This window comes from Pestalotiopsis fici, assembly GCF_000516985.1.
Source record: "Pestalotiopsis fici W106-1 unplaced genomic scaffold PFICI_Scf_13, whole genome shotgun sequence".
Lineage (NCBI taxonomy): Eukaryota > Fungi > Ascomycota > Sordariomycetes > Amphisphaeriales > Sporocadaceae > Pestalotiopsis > Pestalotiopsis fici.
In genome coordinates, this window is record NW_006917103.1 from 685,974 (window position 1) to 699,293 (window position 13,320).

The 13,320-nt window shown below is 33.7% G+C and overlaps 2 protein-coding genes across 2 annotated transcripts; one reads left to right on the plus strand and one right to left on the minus strand.

The window, feature by feature from the left end:
• Window positions 1-788: 788 nt before the first annotated feature.
• Window positions 789-3,574, plus strand: PFICI_14631 (uncharacterized protein; the record flags this gene model as incomplete). The annotated part of the gene is made up of 5 exons (XM_007843212.1): window positions 789-1,151; window positions 1,203-1,411; window positions 1,592-1,925; window positions 1,996-2,186; window positions 2,239-3,574. 5 exons carry the CDS (start codon window positions 789-791, stop codon window positions 3,572-3,574), a joined length of 2,433 nt encoding a protein of 810 aa, XP_007841403.1.
• Window positions 3,575-4,340: 766 nt separating this feature from the next.
• On the minus strand, window positions 4,341-5,768 carry PFICI_14632 (uncharacterized protein; the record flags this gene model as incomplete). The annotated part of the gene is made up of 3 exons (XM_007843213.1): window positions 4,341-4,394; window positions 4,451-5,014; window positions 5,067-5,768. The coding sequence occupies 3 exons, from the start codon at window positions 5,766-5,768 to the stop codon at window positions 4,341-4,343; spliced, it is 1,320 nt and encodes a 439-aa protein (XP_007841404.1).
• Between the last annotated feature and the right edge of the window lie 7,552 nt (window positions 5,769-13,320).

Consider the following 13,320-nt stretch of genomic DNA (forward strand, 5'->3'; position numbering starts at 1 on the left):
GTCCTGTGCTTGTCAGGCTATTTCCGCTTCATGTATATGGCATCGTTTTCCTTGGTGTCCTCTCGTGCCTCACTAATGAGCTTGTCAATACCCTTTTCCTTGAGTGCGATCTTTGTCTTTAGTCAGCCAGTCTGCTCAGCCATGCAGTGAGGTGTGGGAAATACCGTCAAGCACTGGTTGTATTCCTTGAAAAGGTTTGCACACTCATTGTTGTCCGTCTTGCCTTTGAGGTATTCTAGCTTGCTTTCAGCTCAACATACTCAAGAACCACACATTAGACATCGCAGCCGGCTAAAAAGACCTACTCTCGCTATACCATTTAAGAAAGCATTGATCATAGCGTCTGTATGTATAATGATCAGTTATGGTTCTAATGCTGATGATGATTCATTGTTCGCCTATACATACTCCTTGACTTCGTTACATTCCGGTGCTAATGAGGCCGACATCGTAGTAGGTGCAATGGTTGAGCCCAGGTATTTGGTCGGTTCGGATATGCGGAATCTGGATGAGCAATGAAGCCATCTCTAATAAACCAGCCCATGTCGTAACCGCGGAAGCTTTGCAGCTCGCCAGCGGCCTTATCCTTATCTTAGCGGCTGATTTGCATCCCACTTGCCGCGTTGTACCCCTGCAACTTCCAAGCTGTCGGCGCGTTGAGCACCGATAATTCTTGAAATTTTGTTTGAACTTGGAGCTACAGAGTCCGTCTACGCCCAGCTCAGACACGGCACACGCAATCATCGCATCGGGTCTGCCTCTCAACGCCCTTTGCCAATACCGCCAGCATGGACTCGTCTCAAGACTTCAAGTCCACGCAGGAAAAGGTTCAAGGCGCGCTTGTCAAGGCGACCAGGACCAGCAACTCGATCGCTGCTGAAGACCTCAACTTCCAGCGCCGCAGCAACCCCGCCGCCGGTGAGGCCCTCGACGAAGCCAGCGAACGACTGCTTGCGCTGTCGACTGCGCTGCTCAAGTCGGCGACCAAAGGAACGAATAATGCTGCCCCAAGATTGGAGGATGCCGACGATGTCGACGTTCATTGGTCGAGGATCGTGGATGTCATTGATACCCTCCTCGAGAAGGCCGACACTTGCCTGGACGAGTACACTGGTTTGGTGAAGAGGAAGCTGGCGCCAACAGAGGAAGCTGTAAGGAACGACATATTGCCATATGGAGAATCAAAACTAATGGACTGCAAGGGCTCGGTTCCAAAGAAAACCAAGACATACACAGCACTCGACTCATCACTGCGCCGCGCAAACATCCTCAAGCCGCAGAACGCTTTCGAAATCAAGCCCGACAACGATGACTCTAGTCCCTGGAAACCCCTCCTCACGGCAAAGCCGCATGCTACTGTACCCCTTGCAGATAGCATTGGCACATTCAACAACGACCAGGACACCGTACAGTACGATTACACCATTTTCTTGCACCACTTGTACAGATTCCCCGACTTAACAAGGCAAGCGCCTGATGTACCACCTCCAAGTGTTGAGGACGTGCAGAGGAAGAGAAACCGAAGGCAGAAAAGACTGGCTGTACTTTGGAAGGATAAAACCTCAGTATGGGGTGCTGACTGCAGATATAGATACAAACATCCTTATGAAACGGAGATCCTGAACCTCAAATACCCCAACGCCATCTATCAAGTCGCGGAGCCCATCAAGTACCAACCTGTGGAAACAACAGCCGCTACTTTTGTGAACACTTTCTCAGGTGTGCTGGATATGTTGGCTGAACTCAAGCAGGCCAAGGAGATTGCCATTGACACAGAACATCACGACTTTAGAACTTACAACGGCCTGCTCTCGCTCATGCAAATCAGCACAAGAGACAAGGACTGGATCGTAGACACTCTTCAGCCTTGGCGCCACAAGCTTGAGGTTCTCAATGAGGTCTTTGCCGACCCCAGTATCATCAAAGTGCGAAGACCCCTTCTCAGAGATCATATTGTGATATCTAGATCTGAACTTTTGACTTACATTTTTACAGGTTCTTCATGGCGCTTATATGGACATCATTTGGCTTCAGCGCGACTGTGGTCTGTACATTGTTGGACTTTTTGACACTTTCCATGCAGCAGATACTCTGGGTTACCCAGCAAGAAGTCTTGCGTATCTCTTGAAGCGCTTCGTGGACTTTGATGCAGATAAGAAGTACCAGCTTGCCGATTGGAGAATAAGGTAGATCTTCAACGGCTATTCTCTCATGATTGTACGCTGATTGATATGGCAGACCTATTCCCGAGGAGATGTTCTACTACGCGCGCTCTGATACACATTATCTACTCTACATTTATGACTTGATTCGGAATGAACTCAACAATCACTCGAAACCCGAGAACCCGGAAGAGAATTACATGGAAAACGTGTTGGAGCGCTCAAAAGAAGTGTCTTTGAGGCGCTACGAGAAACCGGTTTATGACTCAGAGAGTGGACAAGGGCCGGTAGGATGGTTCAACATGGTGATGAAGCAATCATCCGGGACTTTCTCTCGAGAACAATTTGCCGTGCTCAGGGCAGTACACAGATGGCGCGACGAGTTGGCTCGAGCCGAGGACGAAAGTCCCATGTTCATCATGAGCAATTCAGCAATCTTTGACATTTCGAGACGCTTGCCACCAGATCCCAAAGCTCTCCTGAGCTTGGTCCCTCATGCTTCGCATCCACTCAAGCAGCGCATTTCGGAACTTTTCAAGCTCGTCCAGCAAGCCAAGGCAGACGGTGCTCATGGACCCAGTCTTACCGAATACTTCAACCAAAAGGCTAGAGAAGCTTCTGGCCAGGGTAACGGCGCAGAAACGCAGCAATTACTTCCTTCTTTGAAAGACAATGGTGGAGCAACCAAGATTCTAGACACAGATGATCTCGTTTCCGAGATATCCCAATTATGGGGCGAGGTTCCAATGAGCAGCCGCTGGGAGCCGGCGAGTGATGGAGGTAAAGCGCAAGATACAGTGTTTGCGCTTCCCTGGGCAGCGTTTATGGAGAACGTATCGGTAGCTGCAACAGAGCCATCCGCCCCCAAAGCATCAGCAGCATCTGCTCCTACTACGGCAAACACAACGACACGGAGTGGCTTGGATGAAGACGCCCAATTCACGCTCAAGCAAGGCCAGAAGCGTAAAGCTGCAGAGCCTGTTGTGCAGGATGACTCTTCTGAGGAAGAAGGGGAGGCGACACCACAGACGATTACCAAGCCTTCTTCTACGACAGGCAATGATGAGATCACTTTTGACGATGAGATTTCTGTCGATGGCACATCTGAGGAAGAAGCCAAGGAGAGAGCACGCAGAAAAGCTGCCAAAAAGGCTCGCAAGGAGCGAAAGCGCGAAAAGGTCCGAGAGCGCGCCGAGAAAGAAGCTACGGAGCAGGCCGAGGAGGATGAGGAGCCTTTTGATTACAGTCAGGCAAAGTCGGTGTTGAATTCTAAGAGATCTGGAACCGACGCAAGGGGTGGCAAGGGCAAGGTCTTTAACCCATATGCATCGTTGACAGCCGAAGGCCCCAAGCCGGCTAGACGCATGCATGGCGAAAAGGCGGGAAAGAGCACAACCATCAGGAAGTTGTGAGAAGTCGCGTCTCTGCGTATGTCTCGAGGGCTAGATGGACTCATTTTTCTTAGTGGTACCGCTCTGCAACTGGAAAAGGCGTTGTCTTGGGCAAGTTTTGCATGGCTCGGCGTTTGTGGTGGGTTGTAGAAAGGTCTTTAGATACCACAAATCATGAAAGCGTCGGCAGAAGGGATACGAACCCTGGTGCTGTCAGTTCATATGATAATACTTGTTAAATCACCCGTGAATCTTTCGTGTAGTGCAGAATTATCTGTTCCATTTTCCATCATGGCAGCTTCAATCGGCATGGCAGTAGTCCCACTAGATATACATGAGACAAGCTGGATGGAGGGGCGTTGAAATCATTACTCACAAAGCAAGGACCATTTTGCTGGGGCATCAGCATCTAAGGTAAATCTGCCAGCCACGTCGTTTGACGACTCTGAGAGGAACTGATGACCTGTCAATTGTTCAGCCTGTCGCAGCTTAAAAACAGGTTCCGGTAAGGACGGACTACTTTTATGATTCGGTAGAAATAAGAGTCAAATTCAAGAGAGTCTTTGGAGACGGCAGTGGGCCCTAGGATATCGAAAGTATTCTTGATGCCGTTCAAATGCGTCATCTATCTAGCTATACCTCAGTTCGGAACTGTGTTCGTAGGTTTCGCAAAATGTCAAGATCGATAGTTTCTGTGGGGGTGACCGTAACAGATCATCCCAATTCAATTTTACATAGTCTGTAGGGCTATATCAGATGATTCCCCATCACAATTACTACAGTATGATTACAATAGCGGCTGCCTTCGCTTATCCTCCTTGAACGGGCATTTTGCAATCTCCTAGGCGTCCTGTGTTAGTATAAAAGTAGAAACTTAATAATAGAGGTGGACCATACCGCGCGTATCAACTTTTGCCGACTGTTGGGTCCTCCCCATAATACTTGTACTTTTGTGCCGACCATGGCACAATCCCGCCGGACAATGGCAAAAGACAGCATCGACTTGAACCAGAAGCTGTAGCACCTGGACATGGCGCACCCAACAATCTCATCGTCAATGGAGACTGTACAGCCCTCGACGACTCCTCCGGGGGCTCTAGGCATGTCCATGTACTGAAATGGCGTCGGAGTAAACATGGATGAGAAAACGTCGGCGACATCGCTCTTATCCCAGACCAGAGTGACGAGCTGATTTGGCGGAGCATCCGCGACCTTTTGCAACGCACTCTTCCCTATGAAGTCGTGGTCAAACTTGACTAGTCTGTCCCAGCCGAGATCGAAGGGTGTCCGGTAGTGATCAGTCGGCTGACTTCCGTAATTGCCGGCAAACCGAGAAAAGACTTTCTCAACAAACGCGTACTTGGACCCGCGAAGAAATTCTCTGTACCCTTCCAGCTGTGCCGTCGCACCTTCAGTGGCCGAGAGAAACTCGAGTGCCGGAGTGACAAAACCAGCTTCGACCTTGAAACGACATTGTCAGCAACAGTCACACCATGCGTGAATCGATCCTTACATGATTGATGGGCTTGGCCCGACAGCCCAGCTGGCGAAGTCCATACTTGCGTTGTCCAAGCTGACGGATGGCGTCGTAGACCTCTCGACCTTCAGCGGCCGGCCCCCACAGCTCAAATCCAACCTCTCCCGATACGCCCTGGCGCAGACACCAGAATTGGCGCCCTTGAATGCTCAGTCGCTTTGCAGACATGAACTTGATGTCGCGGACAGTGCTGCCTGTGATTTCATCAAGCAGCTCAACGGATCTCGGGCCCTGCACTTGGAATAGATACCACTGATCGGTCACGTCTTCGATAGTTGCAGAAAAGGACTTGCGTCCATGCGTGAACTGGTACGTCAACCAGGACACTCCAGGGACACTGGTGAAGACGAAGTCGTCATCCGCCAACATTAATATGAGGCCTTCACCGACAACGTGACCTCCGTCCTCACACATGATGGAGTGTTTGGCTTGGCCTGGCGTAAATGTAGGCCAATGGTTGGTCGAAATGTACTCCAAGAAGCTCTTTGCTTCCGGACCGCGAATTCGTGTCTTGAGTAGCTGCGACCAATCTCCAATGTAGCAGTCGGTCTTCCACGACACAGACTCATCAATCCAGCCGGTGAATTCGTCGGCCTCGAACTTGGTAATGAACCTTCTCCAAGTACTTACTTGAAAGTCCATAGGGACAACTTCGCTGGTTGGAATGGTTGAGGTCATTTTGAAATTGTGTTGATAGTGCGTCTGCTTTTGTGGGAAAGGTTTTTGATTGAGAAGGGAGTTGTGCAGATACAATCTTTTCAAGACCGGATGTCGATGAATATATATTTGCCTTTGTATCCTGACCCACTTGTAAGTGACTACGTGATGGTGTATGAGACTTTGTTAGTGACTATGTGATGGTGTATGAGACCTTGTAATAAAAGTGGAATATGGCATTGATTGGTGTCATAGGACTGGGGCGTGGTCCCGCGTTCCTCCGTTCCCTTATTCCCTAGATCCCTGGCCTTTAATTAGTTAAATAGCCTTGGGAAATTTTAGCCTTTTGGATTTTAGTAGGAAAATTTATTATAAAAAAATAAAAATAAATAGGTTAAAATTTAAAAATCCGAGGTATACGGATTTTTTTAATATATATAGCCTTTGGATTTTACGGTTTTTTTTAATAAAGGTCTTAGCTATATTTATTTTTATTTAACTTTTTATTTATTTATATTAGCTTTATTATATAATTAATTAATATATTTTTATTTTATTAATAATTATTTTATTATAATAAATTTTATATTATCTTAATTAGGTATTTATAATATTTAATAAAACCTTTAGATATTAAATACTATATACCGGGTATTAGCGCTATATTAAAACGAAAATATAACGCATAGCTATAAAGCTATAAAAAAGCTTTAAAAATAATAAATCCGTAAAAAGGGCTTTAATATTATACCCGATTTATAAATGCCTTATTAATAGCCGCTAATTAAAAGTTTTCCGGGCCTTTTAATTAATAAAAGTAAATTATTATTATTTATCGAAATATAATTAAAATAAGCGTTTATAAAAGGTAAAAAGCGCTTTATAGCTAAATAACGCGTTATTAATAGCTAATATAAATTAGCCGCTAAAAAAGGGAATTATTAGCTATAATTATTATAATAATAATTTTTAGGGTATTAGCCGATATAATTAAAGCTAATATAATTAAGCTTAAATTTATAAATAAATAGCTTAAGGCATTAGCTATAAAATTTTAAAAAAAAAAGGAAATTATTTATTTTTAATATAATATTTTTTATTTTTATATTAATAGCTATTAATATATTTACGAAAAGCAGCGCTTTTTAGGGATTAATTTAAAGCCGTTATTATTGTTGATTAAGGTGGTGCTTTCCTATTGGAGTTTAAACTGGTTTAATATTGGTGTTAAATATATAATATATTAATTTATATTCTGCGCCTTTTAGTTTTAATAAGGTATACGCTTATTTAGGTGGCCTCGGCTAATCCCCGGGAGGTCCCGTATATTTATCTAGATATTATAATATTAATCCGTATACTTAAATATACGCTAATATATAGGAATTATAATTTATTATTTAATATACCCCTTTAAATCCACGATTTATCGTAAATTTGGCTATATTTAAATTAAAATTGCTAATTAGTAAAATATAGCTTTTTTTAAGGCTATTCGTTTTAATTATAATAAATAATTTTAAATCCTATTTATTGCAAAAAATTTTGCTATTTTCCTATTAATAAGCTTTTCGTTAATTTATTTATTATTATTTTATTTAAAGGTTTATAAATAATTCTAATTTTTTCGTTTTAGGCTTTTTATTATAGCTAATAGTTATAAATATTTATATAACGGAGTTTTATTTTTAATAACGCGATTTTAGCGTTAATTAAATTAATAATCTGCTTATTATTATATTTAATAATAATAATATTATTATTTAGTTATATTAATAATTCTTTTAATAATTAATTAACGAATAATATCTCTTTAATAACTTATATTAACGCAAATAATTTAATTTCCGTAATAAAAGTAATAATTATATTTTATTTATTTAATCGCTAATTAATTAATTTTCCGAATAACTTTATAGCGAATATTTAGGTATTTTTAAAATCGATATTATTATCGGTAAATAATGCGTTATTAGCAATTATTAGATTAGCGGATTTTCCGATTTTAAGCAAAAGTTTTTTAGTATTAATTAGGTAAATTAAAGCTCGATTAGCAGCTTTTTAATATATTTAGCTTAGATTATTAAGGAATCGAGCTAATTTAGTTATTATAAATATAATATTTAATTTCGTAAATATAACCGCGAATAGCAATAATCCGATTTTTTTTTAATATTTTTATATTTCGTATAAAAGCGCTATAATTAATTAAAATATAAATTTTTCGTAGCTTATTAGCGTCGTATAAATTTTTTATTTATTTATAAATTTAGCGATTTTTTAAAATAAACTTTTTAAAATAGCTAAATTATTTTAAATATACGATTTCTAATTACTTTTATCCCGAAAAACCATTATATTAGCTCGCTATTATTAATTTTATATTTTTTTTATAAAATGCTATATTAAATAATTAATAGCTTTTTTATTTTTATTCTTATATACGATAATTACGTCGTTAACGTAAAAAAAAATTAACACTCTTTTATTAATAAATACGCAAAATTTATATAGTATTTAAATATAGCCGATTTCGGCTAAAGTTTTTATAAATTTTTTTTGCTATAATAGCGGTAATATCCGTAATTTATAAAATGCTTTATTTAATATTAATATAATATTTTTTTTCGATATTTATCCGGTATTTTTATAAATACATTTTAATTAATAAAAGCGTATATAAACGCGTTTATTACGTTATATTATATTAGTTTAAAATCGAATTTTGCTATAATCGCGATTAAAATGCGAAATAATCTTTTAGCTAATATAGCCGCGTAAATTTCCTAGTTTTAGGATTTTGCTTATTAATTACCGTAAACGACGAATTTTGCTTTGCATTTTTAGAATTTCTTATATTTATCGAATTTATATACGTATATTTATATATAATTAAAAATTTATTTACTTTTTATTTATAAATCCTTTTTATTAATTTCGGTTTAAAATTATATATTTTTATAATTTTATAAATAATTAGCTTTTATTTAAAAAAATAATTTGCTAAACGGATAATAATGCAATTTATAATATTATTTAAAAAAAGCTAGGATTTCCCCTTTATAAATTTTTACCTTTTAACGAAAAAAGCGTTTTAGCTTCGGTTTATCGTTTTAATTATTGCTTTATTTTATTTTAGGAATAGTTTTATAACTAGCTAAAAAAGCTATTTATTATAAAATTATTTTAAATTTTTTTATTAATAACGCCGTATTTTTAATCGTAATCGCCTTTATACTATATATTAATAAAGCTAATAAAAATATTTATAATAAAGTCTAAAAGGTAAATTTCGCTATAATAAAAGGGTATTATTTATTTTTTTTATTTAGCGTTATTTTTTTTACTTTTTTAATTACCACTTTTTTTTTAATTATTTTAATTATCGCCTAATAAAATATCTTTTGCGGCGGTATTTTTACTTTTTAATTTTTATAAAATCTCGTTTTTAAATATTACGTAATTAGTTATAAAATCGGCGATAAGCTAGGTATTAATATTTAAAAGCTTATTTTTAAATATGTTTTATTTTTTATCGCATAATTTTTTTTTATTTATAATTATATCTTTTATATTAATTAATTTATTTTAATTAAAAATTTAAATCTTATAAATATTAAATAACCTATATCCGATTAGGTATTTTATTTAGGCTTTAAGTATTAATCGCTATAAACGGCCGAATTTTTATTATACCGTTAGCGTTATTATATACGCTTTATATCCGAATATTTTAAAATAGGTTTAATTAGGCTTATAATTTAGATTTAGGACTCTTTTTATTTTTATAATTGCTTTATAAAATTTTATATATAATATACGCTATCGGGAATTATAATTCGACGTGCGATTATATAAATATACCGCGGTTTTGCCGATTTTAGGCTAAAATTAATAAAGGAGTTTTACGCCGGTACGCATTATACGTTCTTTTTTTTTAATTATACCTCTTAAGCGTTTAGCAGCTTTATTTTAAGCTTATATATATAATGCTAAAAGCTTAAATTTAATATATTTATTTTTAAAATATTTTCTAATTACTTATTTAATTTTAATAATTTCGTTATCGTATTCGATAACTTTAATTTTAATATTATATTAAATTTTTATTATGCCTAGAAACGATCGGAAAGCGTTAATTAATATAATAGCAGTTTTTTCCGTAAAATAATAGTTTTATATATATCCCGTTTACCGATAAATAATTAATATTTAGGATATATAGTTTTCGATTTTTTTAATATAATTATAAAAATTTATAGCTAATCGTTTGCTATAATTTTTATTAATTAGCCGTAATATTTGCCGTAATTAGCGCTTAATTTTTATAAATACGCAGGTTTTATATTTTATTATAATTGGTCCTTTAATTTTTATTTTTTAAAATAAATAGATAAAATATTTAAAAATTGCCGGGCCTAGGTATTTTATTTTATAATGCTATCGTATAGCTTTTTTAGTTAATAATAGCCTTTTTATTTATATTTTTTCCGGTAAATGGCAAATAACGCTAAAAATAATTTATAAAATTTATATTCGAGGACGTATTATCTATATTAATTTTAAAGTATGCTAATTAAAAATCTATTTTTTTTGCGTAATATTATAAGGTTGTTTTTATTATTTTAATAATATTTTCGTTTTTATAATTAACGGAATAATATTAATATAATTAATAATTTAAAATAATAAGCTATATTATTTAATAATAATATTTTAAATTTAAATTATATAATTATTATATTATATCCGTAAATAAGTAATTTCCGGTCGCCTAATTAAATAAAGTCGTAATTAAAAGCTTATTTATAATTAATAAGCTTTGCTTTTATATTTATAATTAAAATCGTTATCGCTAAATTTAAAATAACTAAATAATACAAAAAGTAGTTTTTTATAAATGCTATAAAATTGTTTTATACGTTTGCTATTAGTTATCCGTTTTATTAATCCGTATTAATCGGGAGCGATTTTTCCTTAATTATTCGTAATATGCTAATTCGGCTAGTTTTAATCCTTTTTATGCTACGAACCTGCTTTTATAAATTAGAATTTTTTTTAAAGGCTTTATTTATTCGTATTTATATTTTATTTTTAAAAATAAAACCTGGATAGGCTTTTTTTAGGAATACGTAAAAATATAAATTAAAAACGTAAAAAAGGTGGCAAATAAGGTATTTAATATTTTTTTGCCTTTTATTATAAATAATTCGTTTATTTTTTTTTTACGTAAATTAGCCGTATTTAATCGGAAAGGTATTTAATTTTTAACGGAATAAGCGTTTTTATTTTATCCGTTTTAGGGCTATTTATTAGCTTTATTAACGTAAATTATAAAAGCGCTTTTCCTAATTTTTAGCCTAATCGGTTATTAAATGCTTAAGTTTTTACGGAAGTTGTTGCTTATTACCCGATATTTTAAATTTTTATTTAAAATGCTTTATTTTTTATAAATTTAATAAAAGGCGGCTTATTATAGCATAATTAAAATAACGGCATTTAAAAAATTTATAGCTTAAACCGAATTATTTTATATTTTAATTATTTGCTTTATTTAGGCTTTCGCTATAATTATTTTTTATTTATTAATTTAATTTATAGCTTTTTTTAATATTTTTAAAGGCTTAAAAGCTTCGAAATATTATTTTTTTGCTTTTTTTTTATTATTTAAGGCTAATTTGCTATAGCGAGCCCTAAAATTCTTGTATTATTTATATAAAGGCTTATTAATTAAGCAATACGTAAAAAAAAAGTTTAAAAAAATTATAATAATTATTTATTTCGTAATTTTTTTAATCGCCGTATATTATTTAGCGTATATAGCTTTTTTTATTTTATAATAATTATAATCGAAATTAAACGATTTTTAATTTTTTTTGGTAAAATCCGTTATTGTTTATTCCCCGTTTTTTTATTTTAGATGCTTGGATCGTCGCTTTCGTTTATAGCTTCGAAGGTCGCTATCGCGGTTTTTATATATTTAATCTTTTTAATATCCGGTTCGATTAAAGTTTTAATTAAAGTTGTTTTATTTTTAAAATAATTAATTAGTCCGGTAATTTATACCTAAATCTAAAACGTATATTTCTAATTATTTTAATCGGAGGTTATTTTTAATAATATTATTAGGCCGATTCCGGCTTTTTTCGTAATTATTATTTTCGTAGCTTCGGCAAAGGTATTAAAACTTTTAATTATTAATTAAAATAGTGCTTTTTTATTAAAGTTTAAATTAATTTAATATTAATATTAAATATATAATATATTAATTTATATTTTACGCTTTTTAATTTTAATAAAATATACGCTTATTTAAGTGGCCCCGGCTAATCCCCGGGAGGTCCCGTATATCTATCTGGATATTATGGTGTTGATCCGTGTGCTTAAGCACACGCTAATATATAGGAACCATAGTCCACCATCTGATAATTATAAAGCGCTAAATTAAAAGCTTTTATAAAAAAAATCCGGCGTATTATATAAAATCGCAAACGCTAAAAATAAGCTAATTATATTAAAAATATTATTAAAAATAATTATTTTTTATCGGCTATACCTAAATTTATCGCCGCTTATTAGCAATTTTACGGGAAATTAAAATAAAAGCAAGCTATCGCCGGTATTTTGCGCATTATAATTAATTTTTTATTAGCGAACCATATATTATTACGCTTTAATAATAAGCGCCTTATTAAATTAACTAATTGCTTTTTTTTTTAAATTATTATATAAAAAAATTTAAAAAATATTAAATTAAGCATTAGCCTAATTAGTTAAAATATTTTATATAATAATAAATAAAGGGAAAACTAACCTTTACGGGCGCCGGAAATATAACGCTGCTTTTCGTTATCGGATTTTTTAAATTTATTTAATAGGCGCTTTAGCATTTTAGCTATTTTAGCGCTAATAACGGAAGGCTTTTAAGCCTTTTTTTTAGCTTTAATATAAATAAAAACTAATTTAATTTAAAGCTATTACGATAAAACCTTATATATTTAATAAAAATGCTTTTTAATATTACGTAATATAAATAAACGAAAAATATTTATAGCAAATATAGCATCCGATTAAATAAAATAACGTATTTGCCCCGGGTCGTAATAGCTTAAAATACCGATAAATTTAACATAAATAAATTTTATACAAATTAATTTATTTTATATTATTTATTTTGCGATTATTTTACCCGGCTTCGCTACTTTATACCTACCCTAATTTACCCGGTATATATCCGAATTACCCTAAATTTAAAGATTTTTAAATATTATTTTATTTATTTTTACGATTTTTTTTAACGGAATTATAATTATTAAAAGCATTTATATTAATCGCTAAATAATATATAGCATTTTAAAATTTATACTTTCAATATAAACTTATAAATTATAATTTTTATATAATATATGTTTTAAGGTATAATTGGTGGATTATAAACTTAGGCATAGGGAAGCGTTTATATAATTCGTAAAATCAGGCCGTAAAAGGTAGTTATAGGGCTATATAATTAATTTATTAAAGCTTAAAAAAAAATAACTAATTACGGAGGAATAACTACCTTTTATACCTATAA